We start from the raw sequence: 19,649 nt of genomic DNA, 5'->3' as shown, positions 1-19,649 counted from the left end.
TCCCTCAACCCTTGTGGGAGGTCTGCATTATTCAATTTACCCCACATTACACATAAATGAATCCCTAAACCTTCAATGAAAACATTTTTCTCAGGAAAATTATCCATATTAGAAAGTGTGGCAAGAACATTAGCTCGATCATCTCTCTCCATACGATGCTTAGCCCATGCAAACAAATCCTGTTTCTTTTCTGTAGGAACAGTATTACGAGTAACAATCCTTGACCCCGCACCCTGATCAACTACAAGCGGTACAGAACTACTTGGGAGTGAGGGTGCAGGCAAATTCAATGGAGGTACTATTACTGGTGCAATGGGAAGAGGCAGAGGAGCAGGTGGAGGAACAACAACCGGAGGAATAGGAGCAACAGGTTGAGCAGGAAAAGCAGGAATAACAGCAGGAAGAGGTACAGCAGGAGGAAGAGGAATATACGGAGGTGGTGCAGAGGCACCAGGCCTTTGTTCATTTAACAATTTGTCGATAAACTCATCAGAAACATGAAGATCTTTAGAAGGATAGATTTTCTGAATACTGAGTGAGAAAGCCCTGTCCATATTCCTAACCGACTCAGACTGTTTGTCCTGATCATATAACAACGCCTTTTCAGCATTTGTTTTATGATGGCGCACATGTTTTTCCCTACTTTTAAGCTGCTGCAACGCTTCTCTTTTCCAATTTTGCAAAACATCAAATGCTGCAGGTCTGGCCTTCTTTTTTTAACAAGACTGACTCTAAATAATCAATACGAGGGATCTCAAAACTACCATTGACTAGCCACTGAAGTTCGGAGGCATGTCTGGTTTGTCTGTGCCAAATTTGATTAAATACTACACTTCCAATGCCATGCTTACTGTACATAGTACATGCCGGTGACCCCTCCTGTGGTGCCGGACGGCTAAATTCCAAAGATTGTCTATCACTGCGGAATAATGCCCTAAAGCAGCTAGACAATTTTCCAGGCATTTCTCAAATACTCAGTGTTACCTGGTCAATAATTGTGTCTGCAGATACAATGCGCCAAATTCAAATTGTCAGGGTTGAATTAAGAGTCGGGTAACGACTCACCTGACCAAACCTAAGGAGGAGCGATCGGTTTACAAAGGACTTACCTAACGAATTTTACCTTGTGTATGGTGATTTCGGCAAATCTGCCCGCCTCAAAAAATGGACCCTCGTCAAGATGCCGTCTCAGACCACACGGCTATCGTCCAGGGAACGGATTGTGCAGCGCTGTTGAGGTGTCGCGTCTCGTTCAGTCGGGCCCGTTATGTCACACCGTCCGATCCCGGTCCGATAGCGTGCGTCACCCTTCAATAATCCGGCATCAATCTTGAGGGTCCCTATTCGGGCGCCAACTGTGAAAACAAGGAAATAATATGAGGCAGGGTAACCAAAAAGGAAACACACCAAACACAGGTTACAAAGGAACATACAAAGTACTTTATTTTATACTGAATCCAGTTACAAAAGAACAGAACAAAATTCAGATAGCTATCGACCCTCAGTACAACACAGCGAACTCTGGCGTGGTTCGGTGTGCTCAGTGAGTGCAAATATTCATTGAAACAGTCAGGCTTTTATACATTTCTCTAGCCTGTTGTCCAGCCTTTCTTCAGGTTAACCATTCCATAAATAAGTTACTGCTCTAGGGTCCCTTGCCAGGTCAAATCTAGTTCATCTTAGGTTTATACATTAACAAGAAGAAATGGTAATAATGTATGCTCTAGGCCTAACATTACAATGCGGGACTTAATTTATACAATATAGTTAAGCAGGTGTTCTCATTCAATTATAGATCAGTTTCGGTGATACAGGTAATCCATTGCACACATGTCAGCAGAAGGACAAGGTCTCAGCTCATGACCCTAACAAGTGGCCTGCAGGCAAGTTATACATTAGCTGTACAGAGGTCATGACAATCGAGTTCTGTTCTGAATAACATAGGCCACCATTTTAGCTCACATGGTGACTTTATAGAGCAAGAAAACCTAAAATGGCGGCTTGACCCAAAATGGCCGTTTACATAGATTCTAAGGTCAGGACCTTGCAATGCGAGTTTATTCGCATGTAGTTTATAAGCAGCTTGTTAGCAGTTTGGCGTAGGCCAATATACATATATTCATAGCAATAGGAGGCACGATATAATTTCTAGTTTGACAAGGGCTGCCTTTCCCACCTGAAGCCTCCAGTCCAAATCAGCACTCTGACCAGGGACTTCTCCACCCAGCTGAAGGAGGCCGCTGAGATAGCCAAACCAGAAGTATTTCCAGGCTTCAGGCAGATGGTGGAAGAGAGAGTCAACCTAGCTGATGCCAGCGTGCCTGCTTGACTCTGGAACAGAAGCAAAAGTTGAAACAGGTTTTCTTGAATTTCCAAGATCTCTTTGCGGTAGACTCATATGACTGTGGTCACACCGACATCCACACCACAACAATTCCCACGGACCCTGGAATGACTCCAGTGTTTGTGAAGCAATATCGTTTGCCTCTCGCATCCATGGAGTCCCTTACTGAAATAATTAAGAACCTTGAGTCCCGGGGAATAATCTGTCCAGTCCACAGCACCTCTAATAATCCGGTGCTGGGAATATTGAAGCCAAACGGCCAGTGGAGACTCTGTGCCGACCTTAAGGAGCTCAGCAAACGGGTCCATACTTCCCGATGGCCTCTTCCCTACATTGACCAAGGGCTGGCCCAGATCCAGGGTTCACAGGTATTCACTGCAATAGACCTGACCAATGGATACTGGACCGTGCCTGTCAGTAGGGAGGACCAATACAAACTGGCTTTTACTTTTGGGGGCCAGCAGTACACATGGACCCGGACTCCCTTTGGATACCTCAACTCCGGCAATGAATTCAACATTTTCCTACATAAGGCCATGCCCGATGTGGGTGTGAGGGGTAACCTGGCTTATGTAGATGATGTCCTCATCAAAAGTTCATCTGTGGAGGAACACATAGCGGAGATCCGTTATGTTCTGACACAGTTGAGGGCCTCCGGAGCAAAACTTTCCTTTCAGAAAGCACAGTGGTGTAGAACCCGTGTTAATTTCTTGGGGCATGAGATTACTCCTCAGGGTCTCTGTCCCCAGGAAAAGAAAGTGGAAGCACTTCAGAAACTGAAAGACTCTACACCTCTGCTGGAACTAAGGAGCCTCCTTGGACTGACTAATTACAGCAGAAAGTTCATTGAAGGCTACGCAGAGATCACTAGACCCCTGATTCATCTATTGAAGGGGGGGGTCAAGTGGGGATGGGGTCCAGAACAATCCGAGGCAGTAAGACAACTCAAAAGAAGCCCCTCACAAGCACCTTGCCTAGCTTACCCTGTCAGAAACAAGGAGTTCTTCCTGGAGACAGGGTTCTCTAATACGTGCTTGACGGCAGTATTATACCAAAAGCATGATAAGGTCAATAAAGTAATCTCCTATGCGAGCAAAACTTTATCCTCTGTGGAGGAAAAATTCAACGATTGTGAGAAGGCACTCCTGGCAATGGTGTGAGCATTGAAGAATTACCGCCCGTTTATCCAGGGGGAACACATCATAGTGGAGCCTCTGCAATATCTCCAGAGTGACAGAATCCGGGCCGGAAATGTGAGTAATTCCCGAATTACTTCCTGGATTCTGTCAATGCAAGGCTTTCCTGTGGAGGTCAGATATGGCCAAAACAAGAAGAGCCCCCTCGCGCAAGGTCTGGCTGACTTGCATGATTGTGCCAGAGAAAACTATCTTGAGGACGAAAGTCTCAAAATAAAGGACAACATGGAGGCATACCTTAATTCCCCCCAAAAAGTCTTTGAAGAAGACAAGTGTGAGGGAATGCCCACTGTCTATGTGGATGGATGCTCTTACCATGTTGACAACCACGGGGAGAAAGAACTGGTGGCCGGCGTAGGGAATGCATGGGTGAAGGAGTTTCCTGAACCCTCCGCTGGGTACAAAATTGGTCCCCGAAGTAGTCAGGTGGCAGAGTTGATGGCTGTGCATCAGGCCATCCTCACCACTGTCCAACATCAACTCCACGAACTGGTCATAATCACAGACTCGGATTATGTACGGAACGGGTTTGTGGAGCACCTGGTTAATTGGAAAACCAGGGGCATGTTATGTGCTAATAACAAACCCTTGAAACATGGGAAGTTAATCCAAAACATTGATGATCTGGTCACCTCGAATGGGATGACCATCTACTGGAAAAAGATCAAGGGTCATTCCAAAGTAGAGGGACCAGACAAAACTGGAAATGACTTAGCTGATCAGCTGGCCAAAACCGGGGCCATCCAAGGGGATCTAATAGAGACAGAGTCCCTGTTGGGGGAAATCCAGGTCACTGCTATCACTAGGTCCCAGACAAATGCTCACAATGATCTTTCAACTGCCCAATGGAGTAAGGAGACCCCTGATGCCGGTTTAATCACGGCTCAAAAGGGGGATCCAATAATTGGTAAGTTTTACCAACACATTGAGGACCCTGAGAACTTTCCCCTGATGGATACCGATTACATTGGGAAAGAGGACCTAAGAGTGTTGATGAAATGTCCAAAGATGTTCCGGATCCAAGACGGGTTGTTGGTAAGGAAATCCCAAGCTGGCCATGATCAGTGGGTGGTTCCTATCTCATTCCGAAGCCTGATGTTAAGTCACGCCCATGATGCGGCCACAGCCGGTCATAGGGGGTTTCACACAACACTTGAAATCTTAAGAGAGGTTGCATACTGGCCACACATGGGCCAGGACCTCAACCAATATTTGAAGGGTTGTCTTGTGTGTGCACAATTTCAGCCATCATCTCTCACACACCATGCACCTCTCCAAAAGAGGGGGATGACACTGCCATGGTCAGATTTGCAAATCGACTTTGTAGGCCCTGTAATTCGCTCGTCTAGAGGAAACAAGTACATGTTGACCATTACATGCTTGTTTACCAAGTGGGTGGAATGTCTCCCGGCCCCAAACTGCAAGGCAGAAACAGCAGCTGCCCTGATGATTAACCACATCTTTTCCCGTTTTGGTCTACCTCAAAGGATTGAGTCAGACAGGGGTAGCCACTTCACCAGTGAAGTAATGACAAAGATGTGGGAGATATTGGGGGTCAAAAGGAAGTTACATATTGCTTACCGGCCAGTTTCCTCTGGGGCAGTAGAACGCTACAACCGAACCATTGTGAGCATCTTAAAAAAGTTTGTGGCAGATTCTGGGCCAAGTTGGGATATCCGATTACCTCTGGTCCTAATGGCCATCAGATCTACCCCTTCATCTGCAATTAAAATGTCACCATTTGAGTTGATGACTGGACGCAAGATGGTGCTTCCTCAGCATTTGCTCTACAGGACCCAAGAGCAGACACTGATAAATGCCTCCACAACTCATGAGTATGTGGAGAATTTAAGGAAACACCTCCAACATGCTTTTGCCTATGCTCAGCGGAATCTAGAAAGATCATCTGATAGCATGAAGACCCACTACGACCTGAAAACCACCAGGAAAGTATACGAGGTGGGGGACCAGTCTATCTATACAATTTCCAAAGGAACCAGGCCAAACAGCGAAAATTTTTGGATACATGGAAGGGACCGTTTGAAATTATAGACAAGATCTCCCCTGTAGCGTATAAGATCCGCATCCCCAAAGGTAGTTTGGCAGAAGGGGAAGACAAGTGGGTACATATAAATCAGCTAAAGTGTTGCCATCCCAGGCACACTCTGCAGCAACTGGAGGAGTCCTCTGCAATACCAGAGGGGGCCGCTCCAGAGTAATTCAGTTCCAACCCTAAAATATTCCACATATAGCATATACAATTCTGTGATTCTTGTATATATATGTTCTTGTCTCCTAATTAAAAAAAAATGTATATGTTCATATCTCGTGATTTATAAAATGTATATGTCGCCCCACTATATCAATAGTGGTGGAAAAATGTCTATGAATAGGTATTGCCGCTTTTGCTTTATCATCCTAGGAGAGATGAAACCATGGAGACTGACCACAGAAGGCGACATGGAGACCGGGAGCGAAGATCCGAGGGGCCCGGAGTACCGCCCGATCCTCCCATCAGGACCAGCAAGGAGAACTGATTGATCGACTGGAGGGAGGAAAAGATGCTGAACTGTGCCATCTACAGAATTGGAAGAAGATAATGCGGACATAGCAGCACAGGGCTCAAAACATCCTTGGCACCCGACTTCCCCTCGACTTGAATCAAAGCGCAGTCGGGCGGGGGGGTTTGTGAAGGGTTTTGACCCATGTTGAATCAATAGACTGGGTAGATGTGGGGATGAGCTGTCGCCGCCCACATTCACGCCAGAATCCAGGAGAACTGCGCAGTTGGCACAAGACCACTCCAAAGATACAACCTTCTTGTGGGGGGTTCCACATCACCACTCTACTGTAAGGATCCCATCAAAACAATGTTAAGCAAGGGTCCTATACTATCAAGCAAAAGACCACTCTATTGAAATGCAGTAATTCAAGACAGATCCCAAAAATGGATGCAATACCGGTACTCACCACTATCAGAAAGCCGGCATTTTAAAACCACCAGACTTTTGTGTAAAAACAGAACAGAGGAACCCAAACCAGGCAAAGGAAAGACTTGCTAAGAGGTGGACACAATGTAAAACTATATTCTGAAATGACTTGAAGGAAGTAATTATTTAATGTATATGTAAAAATTGTAAGTTTTGATTTAAACTGGGAACTAAAGTGACAGTTAGCTGAATTCTGCCTGACAACTACCCCCGACAGGAGAAACCTGCTCAGCCACTCTTCCCAGGCCTGGCTGCATCCTGTTGCCCCCACCAAAAGGAGATCACACCTCTCTGATTGAATTAAGGGAGGTTGGACAAAGCCTTGTCCTGGACTCAGGCAAATGTTATATTGGGGGGGCCGTAAAGTGGCTTCCTCTTGGGGGAAACTGGGAGGGGCAGTGCCTGTGAGAGCCAGCTGAGCTTGGGGGAAGTGGATAAACCAGTTATTCCACCATGTGAGGTAGGAAGCCACAGCCCTTTTTGACCAGGGCATAATTTTAAAAAGATAGATAACTCATAGTGCGGACTGGTCAAAATTATATAAATAATAACATTATTCTTGGGATTTTTCTGTGCACATTTTAAAACGTGTTAGGACCCTGTGGGATGTTCTTGGGGATAGTAGCGGAAAAAAGGTTGTTACTCCAAATGTATGCATGTTAAAAATCTGACACTTTATCATCTGTAACCCATATCCCTGGTGCACATTTGTGTAAAATCTTGAAAGGTTTAGAGGTCGTTATCTGGATGAAAAGGGGAGAATTCTGTCATCAGTGGACACGACATCGTACAAAGACAGGGATCGGATGGTTTGGTGCTACAGAAAATATGTTAACTGGACCTATAATATTAGAACAATGGTACATAGATAAATATGTGTTTGGGTCAGAAACAGATTTGTGTGCAATCTGACAAGGGAGGTTCCTCTGACCATAAAACCTACAGCATCACTCTGACACTCCATTTCTTCCCCCCAATCAAGGGAGAGAGGAAAGCTTGGCCAATGATAAGTGAGAGGGGCAGGCTTAGCTAGGCCCAGGCACACACCCATTTTCAAAACACATAAAAAGAGACTGCTGGGACAGATAGAGACATTCACTTTCCACTTTCTTGTGGGACGCTTTGCCGGGAGACTGCAGACTTCAAATCCATCAACCTCCAGAGACCAGAGATCCAGAGTGACCAGAGATCCAGAGAGAGCAGAGAACCAGAGAGACCAGAACAGTGCAGTGCTGTGAGCAGAACCAGTGCTTGACAGACCCAGAGAGCAGAGCTGACCCAGATAGCCAGGACTTCAGAACCACCCACCGGAAGTCCCGTCCAACCTGACCAGACCTTGACGGCTTATTTCAAAAATATAGTGTGAGTACTCACTGTGCCAAAACCAATCTCTTAGTTTAAAATAATCTAATCCAAACTATTTTAGCCTATTAGAACTGCCTCCTAGAATCGTGTCATTCTGTCATCTTTAAAACTGAGAACTGTCATCTGTCATTCTGAGCTTTAAAATTTCAAATCCGAAAAACTACTTTCACAAAATTGTCCGTATCTCCGGAACCGTTTGTGCTAGGAACGAGATTTAACTTTAATTTTAAAACTAAGATTCCAGGTTTTCCAACGAACCTATAAACGACTTCCTACTCCTTATAGTGCCTCCGTAATTACGCTCGACGCGCGTGAGTAAATTTGCAGCGATTTGACATTTTGCATAGTTTCAGCCACGTGTAAAAATCAGCAGCTTCTTGCTTTCCTTTGCTAAAATTCGTTTTAACCTGCTGGTTACACATAGAGCATTGCTAAAGTGAGCCTGAACTAATATAAACTAGATATCACCCACCCTGAACCTCTAGAGGGAATTAAAAGCATTTTTAGCACATTTCTCACTTCATTGTCATCACATTCAAAGCATTTTGGGCCTGTGTTTCAAACCTCTACCTGTTTTCCTCTAAGCTTGCTGGGGGGGAACTGCATTTCGTATTGCATTTTGTTGGGATTCTTGAAGACTGTGTGCTCTCCTTCCATTTCTTACATTGCATGGGGGGGGAGTGAATTGTCAAGGAAAAGTGATTACATTGTCTTTTGTTGAATCCATATCAAGTTATTTTCTGTACTGCATTTCATTCATCATTGCGTTTCCTTGAACCATATAATGCATTCTTTCCCACCTTATTCTTCTGTTCCTATTCATAAGTAACCAAGAACTGTGCTACTGTAGGATTACCTCTTGCTGATTACTGCTCATATTCACAAGTGTAATATCCATTATCAATTTATTTATAGAAGTGTGATATATATATATTGTTTAAATTTTCAAATAAACCTTTTAATTTGCAAAACAAACCTACTTCTTGGCTCAGTGGGGTCGGGGGGTTCTAAGAGGGGGGTGTTATACAAGGGTTGTCATCCAGAGTACTGAACTGGACATAAAAATACATCAATAAGGGTTTTCCTCAGCATCCCAGACTAGGCATTGACTTAGCTGTAGTGTTCATTGAATATCGCTTACAGCGCATCAGAGTGTCCAGGCTGACTGTGTTGTTGTTAGCTCCATTCGGGTCCCGCTGGAGTTTGTTCCCCTCTCTGTTGGAGCTTCGGTCCTAGGAACCTTGGCTGGTTCCGAGGTGGCCGCGTCCCCTTCAAGGGGATCTGCGGTTGGAAGTCTGCCGGATGCAAGGGGCAGTGTGGCTATTGCTCAGTCTAGGCTGATATCTCAGGGGTTCTCAGGTCCTCTAGTTGAGTCCGTAATGGGTGCTCTTAGACCCTCCACTCTGAAGGTGTTTGGCAGGCATTGGGGCCATTTCCGAGACTGGTATGGGCAGTCTGGGATCCCTGCCCTGTGTTCGACCTCCCCGCTATACTTCAATTCCTCCAGGAGTGGTTTTGACAAGGGCCTGGCGGTTTTTCCAGGCTACGCTCTCAGGAGGCCTCCATTAATTTCCTTTTGGGGGAGTCTGCTGATCACTTGGATGGCGAGGTGTTGGTGGGGCAGTTGCTCCAGGGTTTTCTTCTTCCCGTCCTTGTGCTGATAAAGGGCTTCCCCCTTGGGATCTCCCTCTTGTCTTACGGTTCCTTCAAGGGCCTCCTTTTGAGCCCATTTCCGAGATTGATATCAAATATCTTACACTGAAATCTGCTTTTCTTATTGCCATCACTTCTGCCCGTAGGCTTGGGGGGATTGGGGCTCTCTTATGTCACCCTCCTTTCCTGAGGGTGTTGCCGGACTCGGTGGTGCTGAGGTGTGGTCCGGAGCTTCTCCCTAAAGTTGTCTCTCGGTTTTCACACCTCTCAGGATCTGGTTCTCCCTGACTTCTTTCATGATCGAAAACGTCTGAGGAGGTGCCTTGGCATAACATTGATGTCCGGCGGGACGTGTTGGAGTATTTGGCTAGGTTTGCTCTTTTCCGCCAATCTGATAGTCTTCTGATTGCTTGCGGTCCGGCTGGGGCTGGGCGTAGGGCATCTGTGGTTTTCATTTTCTGGTGGTTCCGTGTTGTGATCTCCATGGCCTATGTGGCTTCTGGACTGCCTGTGCCTGCGCACGATCAGGGGCTGTCCATTAATTCCCTTCTGGCGGGCGATGCATATCCGTTAGCCCACCAGCCCAAGACAGGTAGTCAGCTCCCAGAAGTTCATTAAAAGCAGAGAAGTCCAGTAGCAGCCTAAGGAGCTCTGTAAAAGCAGAGAAAGTCCAGTAGCAGCCCAGGGAGCTCTGTAAAAGCAGAGAAAGTCCTCTAGCAACGGCAGAAGCTCTGTAAAAGCAGAGGAAGCCCAGCAGCAACCGCAGGAGCTCAGTAAATGCAGAGAAAGTCCAGTAGCAACCCAAGAATCTCTGTAAAAGCAGAAAAAATCCTGTAGCAGTCCAATGAGCTCTGTAAACCTAGATAAAGTCCATTAGCAGCCAAATGAGCTCTGTAAAACCAGCATCCAGCAGCAACCGCAGGAGCTCTCTAAACGCAGGGCAAGTCCAATAGCAGCCAAAGGAACTCTGTAAAACGCAGACAATGTCCAGTAGCAGTGAAAGGATCTCTGTAAAAGCAGAGGAAGTCCAGTAGCAGCCCAATGAGCTCTGTAAAAGTAGAGAAAGTCCAGTAGCAACTGTAGGAGCTTTATAAAAACAGAGGAAGTCCAGTAGCAGGCCCAGTGAGCTCTGTAAAAGCAAAGAAAGTCCAGTAGCAGCCCAAGCATCTCTGTAAAACCAGAATCCAGCAGCAAGCACGGGAGCTCTGTAAACGCATGTAAAGTCCAGTAACAGGCCAAGAAGCTCTGTTAGACCAAAGTCCAGCAGAAACTGCAGGAGCTCTGTAAATGAAGAGAAAGTCCAGAAGCAGCTCACGGAGCTCTTTAAAAGCAGAGGAAGGCCAGCAGCACCCCTTGGAGCTGTGTAAGAGCAAGGGAAGTCCAGTAGCAACCACTGGAGCTCTGTAAAAGCAGAGAAAGTCCAGTAGCAGCTCAAGGAGCTCTTTAAAAGCAGAGGAAGCCCAGCAGCACTCCTTGGAGCTGTATAAGAGCAAGGGAAGTCCAGTAGCAACCAAAGGAACTCTGTAAAAGCAGAGAAAGTCCAGTAGCAACCAAAGGAGCTGTATAAAAGCAGAGGAAGTTCAGCAGCAACCACAGGAGCTCTATAAACGCAGAGAAAATCATGTATCATTCCAAGGCCCTCTGGAACTGCATAGGAAGTCCAGTAACACTTCCAGGGACCATGTAACAGAAGAAAAAAGCCCAGTAGCACTCCAGAACCTCTGTAAAAGAGGACAAATTCAAGTAACAATCCCCGACACTCTCGAAAAGCAGAGGAAAACCAGTAGCACTCCCAGAGGCTCTACATTCTGATTGAAATGTTTTGTAGACAATATTCATCTCCCAGAAACACTAAGTGCAATTATCTGATTATTTACTGGTAATCTTCATTATTACTCCTAGTGCTTCTCTTCCTCGTCCGAGTACCTACCTTTGATGTGTCCATCCTCCAAGCCAGGAACCGTTTTCAAATTCTTTTTTTCAACCCTGAAACCTGGCTTGGCAGGTACACATCTTGCCCTTTTCCAATAGCACTCCTGTTATATTCAGAATCTGAAAGCAATGCCCCAGGGGGAGGGGCCTTCTGGATTATAAGTACTGGCACTAGGAAGAATAACACTAGGAAGTCATCGCCGCATTCCCCTCTCCCCCCACATTCCTCTTCTTAAGCATAGCCTTACCCCAGGTGAGCAACCCAACCCACTGAGCCCCTACATCACGCCCAGGCACACATCTCTGGAGGGAGTGCAACGGTGCATCAGTCAAGGATGCACTACAAGAAGCCAGAGAAAAGGGAAAGTTCTCATGGGCCCTAGAACAAGTGAAGGGGCAAGCGCGGCGCCAGGCCCCGGGCCACCCTACATGACATGGCACTCCCTCGCAGGACCCAGCCTGAATTCCAGAGCTGGTAAGAGGAACCAATAAGGCAGTCAGAAGGGTCCCGGTGTGGCCTGCATCCCAGCCCACATGGAAACAGGGGTCTACCATCGAAAGTCTACTGGGGGGAAAGGGAGCGGGCACCCAGTCTACTGGATCAGCAATTCCAGATGTGTTGGCAAGTGGCTCAGTACTCTGCATGTCAGGAGATTCAGAGCACCCATACCCCAAGGGGAACATCTGACCAGCACAGGGCGGGTCAAGTACAGCTTTCACCCCATTCAGGAGAGGGGGCTGTGGGCTGACGCCTAACCACTGTAACCGCTGCCAGGCTCCTCAAAGTAGTTAAGGCAAAACCCTGCAAGGGAGCAAACCCCTGGGGGTCAGCAGAGAGTTGCTTTGTTCTGAATGGCCAGATGCCAGCTGCTAGTATTACAGGTATAATGTGACAGCTCAGGCAGAAGCTGATCCCAGACCCCATTCATCCCACCCTCCGCTCCCCCCACCACCACCTCGATGCATGGAACTCAGACGCCACGAGGCAGTAGCGGTGCCCCATGCATCAGATTGGGAGGATCATGCTGCATGGGCAGGATTAGGCTGCATGGGCAGGATCATGCTGCATGGGCAGTATTAGGCTGCATGGGAAGGATCATGCTGCAAGGGCAGGATTAGGCTGCATGGGCAGGATTAGGCTGCATGGGCAGGATTAGGCTGCATGGGCAGGATCATGCTGCATGGGCAGGATTAGGCTGCATGGGCAGGATCATGCTGCAAGGGCAGGATTAGGCTGCATGGGCAGGATTAGGCTGCATGGGCAGGATCATGCGGCAAGGGCAGGATTAGGCTGCATGGGCAGGATTAGGCTGCATGGGCAGGATCATGCTGCGAGGGCAGGATTAGGTTGCATGGGCAGGATCATGCTGCATGGGCAGGATTAGGCTGCATGGGCAGGATCATGCTGCAAGGGCAGGATTAGGCTGCATGGGCAGGATTAGGCTGCATGGGCAGGATCATGCTGCAAGGGCAGGATCATGCTGCATGGGCAGGATTAGGCTGCATGGGCAGAATTAGGCTGCATGGGCAGAATTAGGCTGCATGGGCAGGATTAGGCTGCATGGGCAGGATTAGGCTGCAAGGGCAGGATTAGGCTGCATGGGCAGGATTAGGCTGCATGGGCAGGATCAGGCTGCAAGGGCAGGATCATGCTGCATGGGCAGGATTGGGCTGCATGGGCAGGATTAGGCTGCATAGGCAGGATTAGGCTGCATAGGCAGGATCATGCTGCAAGGGCAGGATCATGCTGCATGGGCAGGATTAGGCTGCATGGGGAGGATTAGGCTGCAAGGGCAGGATCATGCTGCATGAGCAGGATTAGGCTGCAAGGGCAGGATCATGCTGCATGGGCAGGATTAGGCTGCATGGGCAGGATTAGGCTGCATGGGCAGGATCATGCTGCAAGGGCAGGATCATGCTGCATGGGCAGGATTAGGCTGCATGGGCAGGATTAGGCTGCATGGGCAGAATTAGGCTGCATGGGCAGGATTAGGCTGCAAGGGCAGGATCATGCTGCATGGACAGGATTGGGCTGCATGGGCAGGATTAGGCTGCAAGGGCAGGATCATGCTGCATGGGCAGTATTAGGCTGCATGGGCAGGATCATGCTGCAAGGGCAGGATTAGGCTGCATGGGCAGGATTAGGCTGCATGGGCAGGATCATGCTGCAAGGGCAGGATCGTGCTGCATGGGCAGGATTAGGCTGCATGGGGAGGATCAGGCTGCAAGGGCAGGATCGTGCTGCATGGGCAGGATTAGGCTGCAAGGGCAGGATCATGCTGCATGGGCAGGATTAGGCTGCATGGGCAGGATTAGGCTGCAAGGGAAGGATCATGCTGCATGGGCAGGATTAGGCTGCATGGGCAGGATTAGGCTGCATGGGCAGGATCATGCTGCATGGGCAGGATTAGGCTGCATGGGCAGGATCATGCTGCAAGGGCAGGATCATGCTGCATGGGCAGGATTAGGCTGCATGGGCATGATCAGGCTGCATGGGCAGGATCATGCTGCAAGGGCAGGATCGTGCTGCATGGGAAGGATTAGGGTGCATGGGGAGGATCAGGCTGCAAGGGCAGGATCGTGCTGCATGGGCAGGATTAGGCTGCAAGGGCAGGATCATGCTGCATGGGCAGGATCATGCTGCATGGGCAGGATTAGGCTGCATGGGCAGGATCAGGCTGCATGGGCAGGTTTAGGCTGCATGGGCAGGATCATGCTGCAAGGGCAGGATCATGCTGCAAGGGCAGGATTAGGCTGCATGGGCAGGATTAGGCTGCAAGGGAAGGATCATGCTGCATGGGCAGGATTAGGCTGCATGGGCAGGATTAGGCTGCAAGGGCAGGATCATGCTGCATGGGCAGGATTAGGCTGCATGGTCAGGATTAGGCTGCAGGTCCTGCATTTTCAGTAGGAACATCTCAAATGTAAGAACCGTGACAAGGAAGAGGGGCAGGGGCCTTACAGTGCCCACACCCAACGCAATTCGCCATCTTTCGCAAGGTGCGGCCTTCTGGCCAGGAAGGAGGCAAACCCCGTGAACATCTGAAATCCATGTGAGATTCCAAGATAGTAAAAAAAATCCCAGAATCACACTATCCTTCAAAGTCCCATCTGCCCCCCCCCCCCTCTGCCATTGCTATCACCAACCCGATCACCAGTCCCACTTTCATTCTCCTCAGCTGAAGGCGCTTTTCCATACTATCTACTTAGATGGCAATGATGGTGAAGGGACGCAGGATTTTGCGACTTTGTTGTCACCCTAGAATTTAGGCAATGTTCGTCAGGTCCTAGCCGTGTGGCAGGACATCTTTTAGAAGTGATACTGGAATGTAATGTAAGACTTGGTGATCACACCCTTTACATGTGTCCGGCTCTTTCGGATTGCTTTTTCACGTGTCGATACGAAAGACGCCTGAGGTTTCTCCACCACATGTGAATTCTAGTGATCATTTTAGAGGTTGTTGCCAGCCTCACTTTCTTATTCCAGCAAACTTAGGCACTCTTTCTCGATCTTCTCAATCTCGGCTCGATCCTTCTCAGTACTCACTGAAGTTACTCTCTTCTTTAAATAGTACAGTTCTTTCCATTGTAGGTCAGGCCAAGTAACAGAACTTCCTATTAAACCCACTTCAGAGTTACGAAATCATTGTGCTGCATCTGGCCACATTGAGTTAAAAAGAGAAGATTGGCACCGGGAACACTGCTGGAGCACTTCTCTTTTGCCAGAAGATAAAGCCAAGAGTAGCCAAAATTCCTAAAATTCTTTGGGATATGATTAGAAGTTCTACTGTCCAATCGAATTTCTGCTGCACATTCCAAACTGAACTCAAAAGCTATTAACAGCATCTGGTTCCTCCGCGGGAGGCACCTCCGCAATCACTTTCTGGTACTTTGGCATCTTTTTTAAGTCTTCCATTAGCTCTTTGCATGATTCGATGGCTGCTGGACCAAGGATTTATAACCCTCCTCTGCCAGCCTCAACTAGGACATCTTCTGTCTTGGCCTCTCTGCAATCGTTCACTGGCGGCCTTGTTATTAGGATGCTTCAAGGACTGCAAGCTTTGTCGTCTTCTCTGGGTGTCTTCCAGAGAGATTTGCAAAAGACTGTATTCCAATCCTGTCCAATGAGCTCTTAGTTATTGTTAACACTTCTGCGCACAGAGATCGTTTTCCAAGTCCAAGTCAAAGTTTTTAGTCAACAACTCGCCTGAAAAGGGCAAACCAAGAGTCTAAGAACCTTGCTAATTTTAGGGCTGTCCCTAAACCCACCCTTGTGAGTAAAATCTTGAAGAGAGAGCTCACAGTATCATTGTCCAGTTACCTGGGGAGGGAAAGCTTTCTTGCCGAGAGTCAGTCGGGCTCCCGTCCTCTGCACAGCACAGAAAGAGAGACCTTTCTCATTCTGATTGTGCCTTTATCTTATTGGATTTCTGGCCAGCGTTTCCCACCATGCACCACGGCAAGCTGATCCACCACCTGGAAAATGGGCAGGGTCTAAAAGTAAGATGCAGGAGACGCGACGTTAGTGGGAACTCAAGTTTATTCCAGCAGGCCCACCGTCTGTCCCTAACAACTGTCAATAGTAAACATTCCACGATGACGTAATATAACAAACAATACAACATAAGGTAAAACTGATTAAAAAAACACTAATGATATCCTTACAGTATCAAATCACTACATTAGTAAATCACTACATATCTCCATCCCCAAACATTTTAACAAAAATATAAACAGATTTAAAACATTTAATTCTACAAAATCTTTCATCCATCCCGGTTTGTTTCTTGGCCTCTTAGAACCTAAACCTTCCTTGGCTTCAACATTTTTTTTTAAACAGAAGACTCCTCCTTAGAAACCTCATTTTTATTTATTTCAACACCCACAATTTGAGTCTCTACACTTCCTTCTTTTGTATTAGCTTCTGCCAACCTACCTTGTGACCACACTTCATCTCCTTCCAAAACGACATTTCCACGCACTTCAATAATTTTCTTTGGACCAATGTATTTGCTCTCTACACACTTTTGAGAGTACCTCGGGTTTCTAACAAAAACCCTGTCTCCTACATTCCACATCCTGTTTTTTACTCTTTCCCTCCTGTCAAAGGATTCTTTGTTGACATCCTGTGCTTCTCTAATGAGATTCACGATGGCCCCCCTATCAACAACTACAGTACTGGCCAAACCCAACCATCCAGGACAAAGTTTAGTTCCTGGTTCTCTCCCTTTAAGCGACACAAACAGGGATACCTTTGTCACTGAATGTGACGTGGTTAGATAGCTCCATAACATGTGATTTAACAGCTCCTTCCAGTCTTGGCCCGAACTTAAAGCCAACTGAATCGCTCCCTTCATAAGTCTATTAAATCTCTCCACTAATCCATTTGCTCTTGGGTGAAATAGTGCAGTCTGGATGTGTTTTATTCCATAACCCACCAAAAATGACCTCATGAATTGAGATACCTTTTGCCATGGTTGAATTGGTACAGTATTAGGCATCATTGGTATCTCACGGACAATTTTCGATTTGTCACTCTGCTGACACGCATTGCAGTTTTTCACATAATTCTCCACCATTTTGTCCATTTTAGGCCACCAGTAGCTCTGCCGTACCCTTCTCTTAGTGGCACTTTCCCCTAAATGACCTTGGTGAGCTAACTCTATGAGATTTCTTTACACACTTTCTGGAGGAACTACACAGTTGCCCCTTCTTAGCCTACATCCCACAATTCTCATCTCATCTCTTATTTCCCACCATACTTCAAATCTCTTTTCAAGAATTTCCTTATCCATCCGTCTCTGGTCCATTGTTTAATACATTCCAAATCCTGACCAGTCTCTTCAGTCCTAACCCACACTTCCTTGTCCACACTCACCAGTTCACTTACCACATATCCTTCCTCATTACTTTATCCATTGTCGCATCGTTATCAATTGGCAGCCTAGACAAACAATCCGCTACTACATTTTTCTTCCAGGTAGATAATATACTATGAAATTCTACGCTTGAAGTCCCAAACCCCATCTACTTATTCTCGGAGAACCTAATGCCCACCTGCCACCATTGAACAATTGAACTAAAGGTTTGTGATCTGATCGCACACAGAACTTCCTTCCCCACAGGAAATACTTGAAATGATTTATGGCCCAAAACATGGCCAGTGTCTCGCGTTCTATGACTGAGCAGTTTGCTTCTGCTCCCTTGAGAGTTCTGGAGGCAAATGCAAATACCCTCTCCCTCTTACTAGAATCATATTGCAACAAGGTATCCCCCAAACCTAAAATGCTGGCATCAACTACCAGCACGGTACGGTCATCATCACTAAATCTTCCAGTGGAGGGTGCACACACAATAACATTTATAATGTTTCTAACCGCTACCTCACATTGAGTGGACCATTGGAATTTCACCCCTTTCTTCAATAAGGCCCTTAAAGGTATAGATATGATTGCAAATGTTTCCACAAATTTATGATAGTATTCTGCTAGACCAAGAAATTATCTAACTTGGTCTTTGTCTGATGGGCATGGTGCATTTTCAATTGCATCAACCAAACTCACTTTAGGATTTACTCCTTGGTTGGACACTACATGACCGAGATATTACACACTCTCTACTGATATTTTGCACTTATTTCTCTTGACTGTTAGACCCGCCTCCCCCAATCTTGTCAAGACCATCCTAAGGATCTGGTCATGCTCTTCTTTGAAATTAGCATACACTAACACATCATCTTGAAATATTACCACATTTTGAACACCTTCCATGATAATTTCCATTACCCACTGAAATACAGCGGCTGCCGAAGCTCACCCAAACGGCATCCTACAGTACTTAAATGTTCCCTCTGGTGTAATGAAAGAGGTAAGATGTTGACAGTCCCCCTAAAGAGGGACCTAATGGGATGCCTGCGACAGATCAATGACTGAAAAGATACACGCACTACTCAATGTTGACAACTTCTCACTTTTGTTCCGGAGAGGATGGCGGTCAACTAATATGTTCTTATTAAGTTCTCTCAAGTCTACGCATAGTCTTATGTCACCACTGGGTTTGGTCGCTACTACCATTGGTGATAACCATGCAGCACCTTCACTCTCTCTATGACGCCACCTTGAAGCAGAGAGTTTATTTCAGATTTCACTTTACCCCTAAGATGTTGTGTTACCGACCTAACCCTACTTATTTTTGATACAGCATCTTTCTTTAGTTTAATTTAATGCTCATATCCTATTAGTCTTCCAAGGTCATCAGTGAATACATTGGGAAACTCCTTCTCCCATTGATCTCTAATTTCAGCAACCATTACTGGACATTCCGAATTGGCTTGTATTCTTATTCCTAGTTTTTCTGTTCATTCCAGCCCAATAAGGATGACCCTTCTTTTGTCACATATATCTCAGCTTCACAGCTTCTTCCCTTGAACTTGATAGTGGCGGTGTACTTTCCAAGTAGCTCAATTTTAACATTTCCATAGGCATACGGTTCAATTGTAGGTTTACATAGATCCTTTCAGTTGCCCTTAAAACAATTAAAAAATGTCTTTTCAGACATTTTTGTCCACGGTGAGCAACTGTCCACCTTCATCATGACCACTCTGTTGTTAACCATGAAAACATCTACAGGACCTTTTTCCCCACCCGAGACATCTCCAATCTCTAGGACGTGTTTGGTTTGTATTCTCTGCTGCTCCACACTATTCCCCTCTTGCTCAGGACTTCCAATGCTTGTTTCGATATTTTCCACCGTCGAGTTATCCCTGCAGACTCTCGCGAAATGTCCTCTCCTTTTGCACTTGAGGCAGCTGGTATTTCTTGCGGGGCAGAACGGATTTGAAAAAATATGACGGTTACTCCCGCACTTAAAGCACTTTACGCTTTTACTTGTGACTTGTCTCTTCCCACTCTTGATTGCCGCAACCTCACTGTGACTCTTATCTGACTTCATGCTGGCCGTATACTTAGTGGTTTCTTCCTCTGGCTACTTCAACTGACTGTTCTAAGGATAATTCCTTAGACAATCATTTTTCCTGTATCCTGTTATTATTAGTACAGCGTACTAGTTGATCATGAATGAGAGAGTCAGTTAAGGGTCCAAAATCACACGAGTGACTTAGTGTGTGTAAGGCTGCAACAAATGCTTATACTGGTTCACAGGATTCTTGGC

The 19,649-nt window shown here is 46.6% G+C and overlaps 1 protein-coding gene across 1 annotated transcript in view; it reads right to left on the bottom strand.

The window, feature by feature from the left end:
* The window catches only part of LOC138493102 (uncharacterized), a 46,462-nt gene extending 29,063 nt beyond the window's left edge, over positions 1 to 17,399 (bottom strand). The window contains exon 1 of the mRNA XM_069620315.1: positions 17,371 to 17,399. Coding sequence (XP_069476416.1) covers positions 17,371 to 17,399 — 29 coding nt within the window. The remainder of the gene's footprint in view (positions 1 to 17,370) is intronic.
* Positions 17,400 to 19,649: the final 2,250 nt, after the last annotated feature.

This window comes from Ambystoma mexicanum, chromosome 10, assembly GCF_040938575.1.
Source record: "Ambystoma mexicanum isolate Mex_15411 chromosome 10, UKY_AmexF1_1, whole genome shotgun sequence".
NCBI lineage: Eukaryota > Metazoa > Chordata > Amphibia > Caudata > Ambystomatidae > Ambystoma > Ambystoma mexicanum.
The sequence above is the reverse complement of the archived record's forward strand: the minus strand, read 5'-3'. Positions and strand labels throughout refer to the sequence as shown.